The sequence below is a fragment of the Cucurbita moschata genome, unplaced genomic scaffold (assembly GCF_002738365.1).
Source record: "Cucurbita moschata cultivar Rifu unplaced genomic scaffold, Cmos_1.0 Cmo_Scf00004, whole genome shotgun sequence".
Taxonomy (NCBI): domain Eukaryota; kingdom Viridiplantae; phylum Streptophyta; class Magnoliopsida; order Cucurbitales; family Cucurbitaceae; genus Cucurbita; species Cucurbita moschata.
Window position 1 is genome coordinate 3,914,820 of NW_019268520.1, and position 14,154 is coordinate 3,928,973.

A 14,154-nucleotide genomic window follows, 5' to 3' on the forward strand; every position below is an offset into this window, starting at 1 on the left:
AAAAAAAAAAAAAAAAAAAAAAAAAAAAAAAAAAAAAAAAAAAAAAAAAAAAAAAAAAAAAAAAAAAATCTAAAAAGAACCTTCCTAAAGCTACAAAAGAGTGTTCAATTTTTAAAAAAGAATATTCTATGGCATTGATTAGTTCACTTATCAATTCAAGATTGAAAGCCGACAAAAATGTTCCAATTTAATATTCACACGCCTTCTTTATACAATTAATTAATCAATTTTACCTGATAAGTTTATAGTTCAGTAAATAAAATTTTAATTATTATTATCGTTAAAGTTGATTTTGGCGGGCGTTCTACCACTTGCAACATATACATATGCGTATGCATATGCGGTTCTCTCGTCGTGAAAGAAACAATGAAAGAAAAGTCTCGAATCAAGCTTTGCTGTTGCTTGTATAGCTTTCTAGAGCAGAGATCTAACAACACATTTGTTAGAGCGTGTCGAGTTAAATCAACTACACAGAAAATAGATCCCGTCTCCTAGCTTTCTAAAATGATGAACATGAAGCATGTATGGTCGCGGTACTGTGAATCCTCTGAATCCCATTTTGGTTGCTTAGATCTCGCTATGTTGTGCCTTGAGATGACCGTCTCTTGTCTCCATATCGATGGAGAATCTACTCCGAGCTTATTAATAAATAAATTATTTAGAAAAAAAAATTGGGTAAATCTAATGTGAATTTAAATGGGCAAACACAAGTTGGTTTAATAGCATATTGATTTACATTACTTGTTGAACATTTTTCCTATTTTTCCCAAACTCTGACATATCTGACAAAAAGGTTGACTAGGATGCCACCTAATTATAAAAACAATAAATTGCCACGTCACATTTTGTTGAAAAAAATATGCTATGGCCCATCTCCATTTATTTTTCTAACTTTAACGGAAACAAATTCATTTCTATATTTAATACATTTATGAATTTAAAAATATATTAAATAGGTTAAAAAGATATAAATTTAAAATTTTAAAGAATTTTATTCGGATTTAACATTTTTTTTAATAAAAAAGTGAAAATTGATAAATAAAAAAAAAAAAAAAACTATAAAGGGTATTGATGGAATTTTAGAAAATAATAGTCAAACAAAATTATTTTATTTTCCCATCAATATATGCAAAGTTAGAAATGCATTTATTTCAAATCTCACCCACTTTGATAAATAAATAATTATTTATTGCTGTGTGAAATTTAATTTAAATGTGTTTTTTTTTTTTACTGATGCGGTAATAATAGTTAATTTCTACCATTGAGTTAATTTAGATACATGTAACTATATAATGATAAATATTAATATATCTCTACACACCTCTTTTAGCTCTAAAAAAACCATTTTTTGTCTTTTTATTTTAAAATAATAATAATAATATTTTATTTTACTATTTGAAATTAATAATAAGAATTTAAAAAATAAGAAAATAAGTCCATTTCCTTTTAATTCAAAATTATTCAAGTCTTTTGTTTTCTTTGCATATGAAGCAAAGAATTTAAGGTATTCTGGAAAAAAACAATTCCCTTTTAAAGAACAGTTGCTACAAATTAGGTGGAAGTAGGATGAACAGTGTCTTATCTGCAGATTGCATAAAAATCATATAGAAAAAGAAAAAGGAAAATTATTAAAAATGGGATTTGGGTTTGATTTTGATCCATTAAGAAGAACCATCACCATGATTCAGACGTTTGTTTGGGTTATTTTATGCCCTTAAATTCAGCCTCTTCCAACTCATCAGTGGTGAAGAAATTGCTTTGATGAGGTCAGTTTTTTTTTTTTGTTGTTGGTGCGTTTGAACTTTTGCAATCGTGCGTGTTTGTTGAGTCGAGCACTTTCGCCACTCAATTGCTCTTTAATTGTTCTTCAACAGTTTTCTCACAAAATCAGAATCCTATGAACCAACCCAATATATCAAAATATCTCTAATTTCCTCTCCGTTTCTGGGTTCGTCTGTTCACTACTTGTTCTGTTTTGATTCCACTTCTTCTTTCATTCGTTTTTGTGTTGTTTGTTCATCGTTTTTTTCAGGGTTTTTCTTCTTGCTAAGTTCGTACCCCCTCTGCATTGGTGGGTCCGCCATTGAAGACACTATACTTGTTTGGTTTTATTTTGAATTTGGCGGAACGGTGAGGGTGTTTAGTCATCTGGGTCGTCTTTATTTCGCTTTAATTTTAATGGGTAACGAGTGTTTTGAAGCTCTGAGATAGCCATTGATGGATCTGGAGAGTGCTATTGGGGGTCACCCAATCAAGGTACTGAAAATGGCGGGCTAATCGATTCCTCTTCTCCTTCTTTTTTTCTTTGTTGTGTTGATTTTAATCGTTTTTGTTGCAGAAAAATTCATGGAGAGCTGTTTTAACTTTGGCTTATCAAAGCTTGGGGGTTGTTTATGGCGATTTGAGCACTTCCCCTTTGTATGTTTACAAAAGCACTTTTGCTGAGGATATAAAACACTCTGAAACCAACGAGGAGATTTATGGAGTTCTTTCTTTTATCTTCTGGACTCTCACGCTCATTCCTTTGATTAAATACGTCTTTATTGTGCTTCGAGCTGATGATAATGGCGAAGGGGGAACTTTCGCTTTGTACTCATTGCTCTGCCGCCATGCCCGAGTTAGCTCCTTGCCCAATTGCCAACTTGCAGATGAGGACCTTTCGGAATATACAAAAGATGGGGTGGATTTAATCAGCAAGAACACTTGTAGGTCGAGATTGAAATCCACGTTAGAGAAGCACAGAGTGTTGCAGAGGGTTTTGCTTGTTCTTGCTTTGATTGGCGCTTGCATGGTGATTGGAGATGGAGTTCTTACACCTGCAATTTCTGGTACTGTAGATTCTTAATCTTGTTCAAACTTTATATGAATTTAGAGTTTGAATTGATGAAACTTTCTCGTTTTGGGTCTTTCATGGCAGTTTTCTCTGCGGTTTCTGGGCTGGAACTCTCCATGGCTAAAGAACACCATCGCTGTAAGCTTCTCTGCTACTCTTTTCACTTGAATCTTCATGGAAAAATTGATGAACCCAGATGGTTTCTTCTGGTTTTCTGAACATTCTTCTGAAAAACTGCAAGTGTTTCCTTCTTTAGCTGTACAAATCTGAAGAGCTTTTTGTTATAATTGTTTATTATTGAAATAGTGGATGAGCCTGGATTTCATTGTTTAATAATTTCACAAATTATTGTGGGTCTCTGCATATATGATTGATTTACAAACACCCCAGTTCCAATCATAGTCGAATCACTATCATGTGAAGAAAAGAACCGAAAAGGTAAGGAAAAGAGGTGTTAAATTAATACTTTTACTGGAAGTTCTTGAACTTTTTAAATGTTATTTGGCTTGCTGCTATAGGATTCATGTCTTTGGTCAAATCATTTACCTTCTAAGTCACCATTGAAGTATCCATATCACCCGACTTCTACGAACTCTTTTGTTGTCGTAGTAATGCTAACTGGGAGGTTTCATCTTTCTGGTAGCGGGTTTTTGTCAATCACTCATTATTGTTGATGGGTCCTTGTAACTTATACCAGTAAACCTTTATTTTCTGTTTGTGAGTTGCTGCTGTGTGAGATTCCACGTTGATTTGAGAGAGGAACGAGTGGCAGTGAGGACGCTGGGCCCCGAAAGGGGGTGGATTGTGAGATCCCACATCGGTTGGAGAGGAGAACTCGTTTTAAAACCTTGAGAGGAAGCTGCTAGTGGTAGGCTTGGGCGGTTACATGCTGATTGCTTACTTGAATAATTACTAATTTTTCCTTGACGAACTATTTGGTTGTATTACTTACCGTCTGCTTCGACTCTTCTCCTCGACGTTGTGGGGTCTCCTTTTGCTATTGAGGGACCTATTCACTCTACATGGCAACAGAGTAAAACATGAAAGTCTTAATAGTTTAATGCTTCTGCAGATGTCGAAGTCCCGGTTGCTTGCATCATATTGGTAATACTGTTTGCAATTCAACATTATGGAACCCATCGAGTCGGGTTTCTGTTTGCACCGGTCGTGATTACCTGGCTCCTGTGTATCAGTGCCATAGGGTTGTACAATATCTTCCACTGGAATCCTCATGTTTACAAAGCACTCTCCCCATATTATATGTACAAGTTTCTGAAGAAGACTCAAAGGGGAGGTTGGATGTCCCTTGGCGGGATCCTGTTATGTATGACAGGTAATGGGTAATGAGAATGGCTTGATCCGCAGTATTTTTTCTTCTCTTTGTCCTTCGTTATCTGAAGCTGCCTGTTCGATATTCAGGTTCGGAAGCAATGTTTGCTGATCTCGGGCACTTCTCGCAGCTATCTATCAAGGTCATTTTTTCAACTTTGCAATGCATGCTACTTTTCGTAATTTCGACTATGAAAATGGTTGTAGAAATGTAGCAATGAGCTTATGATCATTTTGCTCCGACTCAAATCTTTGTCGTGTTTAAAATTATCTGCTCCGACTCAAATCTTTATAACAGAAAGCTGTTCTACTGCAGATTGCTTTCACTTTTGTGGTTTATCCAGCTTTGGTACTGGCGTATATGGGACAAGCTGCTTATCTTTCTCAACATCACGGTGAGGAAAGTAACTATCGAATCGGATTTTACGTGTCGGTTCCTGGTAGGTGTACAAATGTGGTGCATCATAGACAAGTGAACATATATGAATGTCAAAAGAGCTCTAACTGTGTAATTTTACGTTTCAGAGAAAATAAGATGGCCCGTTCTTGTGATCGCCATTTTAGCTGCGGTCGTAGGAAGTCAAGCTGTCATTACTGGGACTTTTTCGATAATAAAACAGTGCTCGGCATTGGGTTGCTTCCCGAGGGTCAAAATCGTTCATACCTCCTCGAAAATTCACGGTCAGATTTATATACCAGAGATCAACTGGACTTTGATGCTCTTATGTTTAGCTATTACAGGTGGCTTTCGAGACACGAAACGCATGGGGAATGCATCAGGTAATCTAGTTGACTTATGAAAGCGCTTTTGAAGTCGGGTTTTTTTTTCTCTAAGTCTACTGGGAATAGTCAATATACTAATCTCGAGCGCATGTCTCCTCCAAAATCCGAACTTCTACGTTTCGACTAGGCTGATTATCGTCATGAACTGATCTTTGTGTCGTTTTTACTAACAGGTTTGGCAGTGATAACTGTTATGCTGGTGACAACCTGCCTAATGTCTGTGGTCATCATCTTGTGCTGGCATAAAAGCTTTCTCTTTGCCATTGCCTTCATACTATTTTTCGGGTCGATTGAATCACTCTACTTCTCGGCCTCTCTCATCAAGTTTCGAGAAGGGGCGTGGGTTCCCATCGCGCTCTCGTTCATCTTCCTACTAGTCATGTATGTATGGCATTACGGGACACGCAAAAAATACGAGTTTGATGTTCAAAACAAAGTCTCAATCAACTGGCTCCTAGGCCTAGGTCCCAGTTTAGGCATAGTACGAGTACGCGGGATAGGCCTCATATACACCGAGCTCGTCACAGGAATCCCAGCCATCTTCTCCCACTTCGTAACAAACCTCCCTGCCTTCCACCAAGTCCTAGTCTTCCTCTGCATCAAATCCGTCCCAGTCCCACACGTGAGACCAGGAGAGAGATTCCTAGTAGGAAGAGTAGGGCCAAAAGAATACCGTCTCTACCGATGCATAGCACGATATGGGTACCGCGACATCCACAAGGACGGCATGGAGTTTGAAAAAGACCTGGTATGCAGCATTGCAGAGTTCATCAGGTCCGAGAAGGTCGAAAGCAGTGTGAAAGTAGAGGACGTAGAAGAGAACGAGAGAATGACAGTGGTCGGGACATCGTCAACGCACGTAGATGGAGTAAGAATGTGTGAAGATGAAGGGGAAAGAGCAGAAACATCAGAGGTGAGAGAGATAAAATCACCCAAAAAAGTGAGGAAAAGAGTGAGGTTTCATGTACCAGAGAGGCCAGAAATGGATGAGGAGGCGAGGAGGGAGCTGGAAGAGCTGATGGAGGCAAGAGAGGCAGGAATGGCATTCATAATGGGGCATTCATATGTGAAGGCAAAGAGGGGATCAGGTTGGGTTAAGAAAGTGGTGATAAATTATGGGTATGACTTCTTGAGAAGGAACTCAAGAGGGCCAAGCTATGCTTGGAGTGTGCCTCATGCTTCTACTTTAGAGGTGGGGATGATCTACCAAGTTTGATATCACTTTGTGCATTCTCTTCTACTCTCTCTCTCTCTCTCTCATTGTATATAATAAAACCATTTTTGGACCTCACTTCACTTGCTTACTCTCAAAAACTTACAACCTTCCCCCCAATAAAACGAAATAAAATGGGTTATTTATCTGCTTCCTGTGGGTTAAACCGTGAGATCCCACATCCATTGGAGAGGAGAACGAGGAATTGTTTATAAGGGTGTGAAAATCTTTTCTAGACATGTTTTAAAAACCTTAAGAAAGGGAAAACTCAAACAAACAATATTGCTTGAGCCGTTACATAAATTGTACGAAAATTCAACAGTTGCCCACTAAATTTTTTGGGCGATTCCATTTTAGCCCAAAACGGTATATTTTATTAATATTGTTTTGAATCTCATACAAAATTTTTTGTCGTAAGATATTCTATTAACAAAATAATCTGAATTTTATTATTTTTGGGTAATTTTTTACCATTTTGAGGTGTTTTGATATTTAATTTAAATGTCTTATTTTTTCAAGTTAGTGGTGTTGGTCGATTTAGTTAGGTCGAGACATTTTTTAAGATTCAATTCAATTGTTCCGTTTCTAGAGTTATTTATTCAAATTTTCGTACTAAATAAAAGTGAAAGGTTAATTAATAAAATATTTATTTATTTATTTTTAAATATTTAATTAAGATTCGCAAATTTATTTTTAAAATATATCCTGAAAATGCTTTTCTAAAAATATTTAAAAAGAGTTGTTGGAGAATAAATAATAAAAATAATAACTATAAAATTAAATAGAAACAAATAAATAGAGGTATATATAATTATATTTTAAATTAAAATTAACAATAAATTATAATTTTAGAATTTATAAAATTTTTATTTATTTGAGAAACTAAGACAGTTTTAAGAAAATGAGCGAGGAAAAATGTTTTTCTAATAAATAATTTAAATATTCTTTCAAATTAAACTATAAAAGGTTCTCAGCGCCACAGTTTCGCGGCTCTTCTTCCAGAGCTCTCGTTCTGCTTCTCTCTTCCTTCTTCGGGGGATTCTGTCTCATGGAATCTCAATCTCATCAGAACTCAAAACAATCGCTATAATCCATTTCATCCGCATGAATCTCCTTCTAAACTTGATTCTCTTGTCGTCATGTTAGCCGTTCCGACGACTTTTTTCTACTCTGTTTAACCGAGCATAAAAAAATGGCGAAGCGTTGGGTCCTTTTGGCGGCCATTTTCGCGGTTCTTGTTTGTGGTTTTTCTTCAGTTTCTGCCACACACACAAGTACGAGCTGTTTCTCAAACCTCGCCTCTTAATTTCTCTTATTGTTTTTCAACTCTGTTTAGGCATTTTCGTTTCGTTGCAGATTTTGTTGCTGGGGTTTTGTCCAAGGCGGTTTCGGCTCTTGTGAATTGGATATCGGCGATCACCTCGGCCTCTAGTACTGGTTTGATTCGTTTCCTGAGCCCTAATTGTGAGAGTTTTCTAAGTGTTTGATTGATTTGTGGGGTTTTATTTTGGTTGATTTTTTAGTGGTTTCTACCCGCTCGATGATTACATTTGAGAAGGGATATGTTGTTGAGACTATGTTTGATGGTAGTAAGCTGGGGATTGAGCCTTACTCTGTGGGGGTGTCTCCTAGTGGGGAGCTTCTGATTTTGGATTCTGAAAATAGTAACATCCACAAGATCTCTATGCCATCTTCTCAATGTAAGCTCTCTTTCTGCCTTAATTTATCACTTCATTTGTGCTGGTTAGAAATTTGGGGTAAGAATTTGAATCTTTGGCCTGCTAAGGAAGATTACTAATGTCCTAATTGCTGGGTGCTTCGCTTTTTATAACATTTCTGTCATATTATTTTTCCTGTTTCAGTTCTTATACGTTTAAAAACGTCTTAGATAGTAATAATATAATGACATGATGAGACATTGAGTGTATGCAATCATATCATGTATTGATGTCTCATAGAAGTGCATGAACTAAAATGAAATTGGTATAGAAATTAGCATTATAAATTTTGTATTCTGATAGCTATGTTACTAGTCAGCTTGCTTGTTCTTTGTCTAGGCTTGTGGTAGCTGCTCGTACTTTGCTTCAAACTTTGGACATCTCTTCTTTTCTGTTCTCTTTTATTAGTTTTTTCAACAGATTCTTTGCCTTCTTTTGGTATTTGTTGATTCCAAATGTTGATCATATCACTTTTACTTTGCTTACAAGCTTTTGTTTAGCAGAAGACTCTACTTTTTAATTGGAAAACTATCTTTTTCAAAATTTCTGCCTTCTAATTAATGATCTATAACTCTTTAGTTAGACCAATATTGAGCTTCATTAGCACTTAGTCCTTTAGCTTTAGTTACCACGATTCCAGGCTTTGACGTACTTAAATCGATTGATTGAAGTGTACTTTTCCCGTATCCAATATTTGCAAGCTTCGTGGAAAAGACATGTAATGTCTTATTTGGTTCTTAGACCACTCCATTTCACTTTGCGTTTCAAAGATATTAGTTTTCCCCATTGATCCTTCGGACCCACTTACATGTAATCAATAATTTTAGCAGCCTATTGCATAACATTAAAATATTTGGTATTTAAAAGTTCGTGGGACATTTATATTAGGTATGTGGACAATCTGACAACAAACTCATGAGTTATTTAGGCATTCAGCTACCCGACTTTAATGTTGAGTATTATTAAGAGAAGTCTCACATTGACTAATTAAGAGAAATATCACGAATTTATAAGCAAGGAACACTGTTTCGATTGGTATGATGCGTTTTGAGAAAACCAAAAGTAAAGTTATGAGAGCTTATGCTCAAAGTAGACAATATCATACCATTATGGAGGATCGTGGTTCCTAACATGGTATTAGCCTGCTCTTAACTTAGTCATATCAATAGAATCTTCAAGTGTCGAGAAAAGAAATTGTGAGCCTTGAAGGTGTAGTCAAAAGTGACTCAAGTGTCGAACAAATGATGTATTTTGTTCAAGGGCTCCAGAGAAGGATTCGAGCCTCGATTTAAGGGGAGGCTGTTCGAGAGCTCCAAAGAAGGAGATCTTAGGGAAGGCTCTATGGTGTACTTTATTCGAGGGGAGGATTGTTGAGGATTATTAAGAGGAGTAGTCTCACCTTGACTAATTAAGAGGAAGATCATAAGCTTATAAGTCATGAGACATTATGCTTAAAGTGGATAGTATCTTACTATTGGGGAGGGTCGTGGTTCCTAATATTGTATTTACTCGTGGTTCCTAATATTGTATTTACTTAATTCAATAAGGAGTCAAAACAGCTTAATATATTATTACCATGATTGCATGACAAGGCAAATTTTATACCCTATTTTTTAAAATTTTGGTTTTTTTCTAGTATTGAATGCAAATAGCATAGTTTTTGTATTCAACTCGACCAATCAATGGCGTATCCTGTAAACACTTCTACTTTTCACCTTACTAAATGATATGCCATTTAGTTATAACTCATGATTTAGATTTGATAACTCAGGCTGTGTAGAATTGCATTTCCTAATTGGCTATTCTAGTTTCTTCTTTTGCTGAAAGCAAGAAACCATATCAGTTTGCAGGCCCCAGCTGTTTGCAGGATCGTCTGAAGGATACTCTGGACATGTAGATGGAAAGCCAAGGGATGCAAGAATGAGCCATCCAAGAGGGTTAGCTGTGGATCAGAGAGGAAATATTTACATTGCAGATACAAAGAACAAGGCCATAAGAAAAATCAGTGATGCCGGTACTTTCCTAAATCATTCTTGTTCATACCAAATAATCTCCACTCGCATTTTTTAAGATTCAACATCTTGCCTTTGGGATCTGTTAATTGTATATAAGTCGTTTATAGTTTTTTTGCAGGAGTTACGACTATTGCTGGAGGAAAATGGAGGAAAAGTGGCCATATTGATGGTCCCAGTGAAGAATCAAAATTCTCAAATGATTTTGATGTGGTTTATGTAGGAAGCAGCTGCTCACTTCTGGTAGTCGACAGAGGAAACCAAGCAATTCGGGAGATTCGACTTCGTGCCGAGGATTGTACCGACGAGTTTGATGGTAGCTTCCTCCTAGGTACATTGTATCCAAAACAAATCAACCATGGATGCCATTTTTCTCTCATATTCAGTAATATCTTTACTATGTTCTGTTATTGTAGGGATGGCTCTGCTGACTGCAGCTATGCTTTTGGGATACATGTTGGCACGTCTTCAATTTTGGGTGTTGGCCGCGTTTTCTTCTAAAAATGTATTGTTTTTACAAGATAAACAATAGCTTTATAGTCTTATCGATAATGTATAGACTAAACTATCCATCAACATTAGTATTTTCTGATATTTTTACAAATGTTTCTGTGAGATTCCACGTCGATTGGAGAGGAAAACGAAACATTTTTTATAAAAGTGTAGAAACCCCTCCGTAGCAGACACATTTTAAAAACTTTGAGGGGAAGTCCAAAAGGAAAAACCCAAAGAAGACAATATCTACTAGCGGTGGGCTTGGGCTCTGAGCTATATTGCTAAGAGGGAGAGATTGGCTCGTCTATTCATTAACGTAGAACCAACTTTCTGTTGCAGCTAAACTTTTTCCTATGACTTGCAGGACTCAAGAGCTGACTCGAGGGACGTTTCATCGATTCCTCCATATCGGAGGGTCGAGAAATCAATGAGGCATCCACTGATTCCCAGTGAAGAGGAAGAAGACAATCAGCCAGGAGAGAATATCATTTGTTCCCTCGGGAAGCTTTTCCTCAACACTGGCTCATCCGCAGCTGAAATCTTCGTGGCATTGCTTCTTGGAGCTAGAAGAAAGGCAGCCAACCTCCACGTCCAGCAGCATTATCAAGTAAACAAACATGGACAAGCAGGGTTGGGCATGCAGGAAAGCTTTGCAATCCCATGTGGCCGTGAACCACTGCATACAATGACTGGGATACATTACTCTTATTCGGCAACACGTCCCGAAAACGTGCAGCGTTACAGGCGCATTAGGTGCGGGGATGGTGTCGAGGAAGAACAACCATATCCAACGAGTCCAAAGGTGTGGTACAACCGGAGCAGTGAAAGAAACGAGGTTGTGTTTGGTGAAGTACAAGAAGAAGAGCAATGCTGTGTTGGAGGTGGTGGCTGTGTGGAAGGGAAATCCTTCAGCAACAACAAACATGAGAACTCTTTTGTTACAGAGAAAAAGGGAATAACAGATTAACAATTGCTTGGTTTCTCAACCTGAGTTGTATGATGTTATGAATTTACAAATTCTTTTATTAAAAACAAAAGGAATAAAAGTTGCTATTTTCAATTTTTCTTTTAAGCGGACTCTTATTAATTCAAATTATTCCACGAGCATGATTAGATCAATCATGTCAATCTTTAACGATTCTAAACATACCATCTAAACTATATAAAATTGTAAAGAAACTAAGTTCTTGACTAAAAGCAAAAATGATATCTTTTCTACATTTTCCAAGTCTCCTTTTACAAATATAATATACATAGCTCTTAGCCTCAAATGAAAATCTTTGACTTCTTTGGGACATTTCAAGAGTTGTAACTTTTGATATTTTATGATCATAATTAGCCACTATGCAAATGTAATCGATAAAAGCCTTAAAATACATTAAAAAAATATCATACATCTAGATTATCGTCCATTCAAAATTTGTAACCATGGGAAGAATAAATGAAGTTTGACTCTTCTTTCACGTGGTATGAATTGCAACATTTTGTGACAATTTAAACAACATTTTCTTCGCATTTTTCTTAAAGTTTATAGTACATGATTGATGTCTTGATTCATGTCAGAAGACATCCCGAATGAAAATGATGTTGGGAGATTGACACATTCAACTTGAACTTGAAGTAAAAAGACATCAATATGGTCCAAAAAAATATATGGTCCAAAAAAATATACATCTTTATGATTGAATTTAGAACGTTACCTATATGGTCCAAAAAATTTATGATTGAATTTAGAACGTTACCTATATTTTCCAAGCGGTTCGTTATAATTATAAAATTTATGATTGAATTTAGAACGTTACTTATAAGGTCCAAAAAAATATACATCTTTAAAATTTAATTAATTATTCAATCTGTCTTTTTTTTTTCTTTTTTGAGTTAAATGAAGAGGAGATTCATCCAAATTAAAAAATTATTTTAATATAATCAAATAAGTATAGAAAAAAGGGCTCAATAATTCAATATTTAAAAATAAAATCTTCAACCAACATGGCCATAGAAAAATACAAAAAAATTATGATTCCACTTGTATTATTGACATTTTATGAATAATAATTATTTGTACACGGTTTATTCCTTGCTATGACCTTATTTTATTTGTTTTTTTTAAATACATTATTATAAGTATCTAAATAAATTAAAAAAGAAAATCATATAAAACAAAAAACGACACTCCACCGCACAAAACCGTGTTCCTTGAATTAAATAAAAAAAAATTATATCTAATTATATTTTGAGATCTAGTGTTGGTACAAGGAATAATCTAGTGTGAATCTCGAAAGAAAATTAAAAAATTGATTCAATTATCATGATTTTAAATGTGATAATTTCTACTTTATTTATTGAATATTTTATTTAGATCGATCGAATACCTAATTATTCAAAATTATACGTAATTTATCGAATACCTTAGATTATAAATGTATTTAATTTTGTATTTATATACCTTTTAATATACTCTATGTCCAATAAATTAAAAAAATTAAAATTTTGTGAACACATTCAAAAAATATAAAAATATTTTTGAAGTAAAAAATAATTGTTATTAAAATTTATGGAATATTAGAATGAATTTAAATATTTGAAAATATAAAAATTAAAATGAGATGAAACTCAAAGTACACATCAAATACGTTACTTTTTCGTGAAGTAAAAGAAAAATATTTTTTAAAATTTAAAGAGTCGATCAAAATAAGTTATTCCATTACCTTTAAAATCCTATGGTTATTTTTCATAGTCTACTTTATTCTGCCATTCAAACTCATTTTTAACCTAAGATTGAGGGACATTCATTACATGTATTTATTGAACATTAAATTAAGTTTAAATATTTCCCCCCACCTAAAGTAAATAATAAAATTGGTAATAAAAATAATACTTTTGATCATTCTCATGTGTTCGTCTCTAACCGTATTGTTTGTCTCAAAAGTTAATTAATTAATTTAATAAAAATACAGGACTAAAATAATTTTTTTTAACGGAAACATTGAAACAAAAATTTAGAATAATGGTGAAAGTTTAAGAGTCAAAACGATTTTAGAAACGGAAGTAACCCAATTAACATAAAATTTAAACTAAAATCGAAAAAAATATGCATAAATCAATCAAATTAGGTTGGGATTTGAAAAGTAATTGATAATGATGTTTGATTGATCTAGTTGGGTAAATGCAATGCATCCTTGCAACTTGGCGGAGATGGACCTAAAATCCACTAGTTGACCATTCAATTGGAAGCGATGGGAGGGGTGGCGGGGTGGCGGCCTTCAGACCACTTCCAAATTGACAAAAACAATAATGTTCTAAATATTCAAACATATTAACTATTTTAGTGTCCAATCTTTTGTTTTTTTTTTCATAAAAGACAATTTTGATGTTGATTTGAAAAAACAAACCATCTGGGGTTGATATTATCTAAGTTTTAGGTTTTATTAAAAATGATACCAATGTGAGACTTTTGTCATGTTTCTAACAACATGTTATTTGATTTATAAAATATGTACTTAAAATTTTGTCTTCGGACTATCTAAATTATTTAAATGAAATTTGGGTTTATCTTAAGGTATCAAAATTTGTCAACGTTCGTTGATCGAGTTGAAAAGACACTGGTACTAAAACGATAAACGCTGGAAAACGTGATTCATTTCATTTGGAGATAAGATTGGCACTTTCCAAACATTAGAGGCCAAAAAAATGTGAAAATAAAACAATATTTACTTCACTAACCCATAACCCATATGAGTTCTGCCAATTATATTATTTCTTTAAGAAATG

At 34.7% G+C, this 14,154-nt stretch overlaps 2 protein-coding genes across 6 annotated transcripts; both read left to right on the forward strand.

The window, feature by feature from the left end:
- The first annotated feature begins 1,575 nt into the window (after positions 1-1,575).
- Positions 1,576-6,309, forward strand: LOC111441942 (potassium transporter 8). 5 transcript variants are annotated; one of them, XM_023079139.1, is made up of 10 exons: positions 1,576-1,766; positions 1,875-1,948; positions 2,033-2,256; positions 2,339-2,828; positions 2,918-2,971; positions 3,906-4,166; positions 4,253-4,305; positions 4,479-4,602; positions 4,688-4,942; positions 5,119-6,161. In XM_023079139.1, exons 3-10 carry the CDS (start codon positions 2,218-2,220, stop codon positions 6,159-6,161), a joined length of 2,319 nt encoding a protein of 772 aa, XP_022934907.1. In that variant the 5' UTR covers positions 1,576-1,766; positions 1,875-1,948; positions 2,033-2,217. The 5 variants fall into 5 exon arrangements, with proteins under 5 accessions (XP_022934907.1, XP_022934905.1, XP_022934908.1 ...); XM_023079137.1 differs by having other exon boundaries at positions 1,875-2,256; XM_023079140.1 differs by lacking the exon at positions 1,875-1,948.
- Positions 6,310-7,166: 857 nt separating this feature from the next.
- Positions 7,167-11,443, forward strand: LOC111441944. Its single transcript, XM_023079144.1, has 7 exons — positions 7,167-7,432; positions 7,515-7,595; positions 7,682-7,858; positions 9,720-9,890; positions 10,010-10,219; positions 10,305-10,393; positions 10,748-11,443. The coding sequence occupies exons 1-7, from the start codon at positions 7,351-7,353 to the stop codon at positions 11,348-11,350; spliced, it is 1,413 nt and encodes a 470-aa protein (XP_022934912.1). The 5' UTR covers positions 7,167-7,350; the 3' UTR covers positions 11,351-11,443.
- Positions 11,444-14,154: the final 2,711 nt, after the last annotated feature.

Bases quoted from the DNA above. Each gene is read 5' to 3' on its own strand.
- LOC111441942 (XM_023079137.1), top strand. From the start codon at position 2,218: ATGGATCTGGAGAGTGCTATTGGGGGTCACCCAATCAAG. The intron at 4,603-4,687 runs GTAGGTGTACAA...TTTACGTTTCAG, and splicing joins ATTTTACGTGTCGGTTCCTG to AGAAAATAAGATGGCCCGTT. The intron at 4,943-5,118 runs GTAATCTAGTTG...TTTTACTAACAG, and splicing joins ACGCATGGGGAATGCATCAG to GTTTGGCAGTGATAACTGTT.
- LOC111441944 (XM_023079144.1), top strand. From the start codon at position 7,351: ATGGCGAAGCGTTGGGTCCTTTTGGCGGCCATTTTCGCGGTTCTTGTT. The intron at 7,859-9,719 runs GTAAGCTCTCTT...AAACCATATCAG, and splicing joins CTCTATGCCATCTTCTCAAT to TTTGCAGGCCCCAGCTGTTT. The intron at 10,394-10,747 runs GTATTGTTTTTA...TATGACTTGCAG, and splicing joins CCGCGTTTTCTTCTAAAAAT to GACTCAAGAGCTGACTCGAG.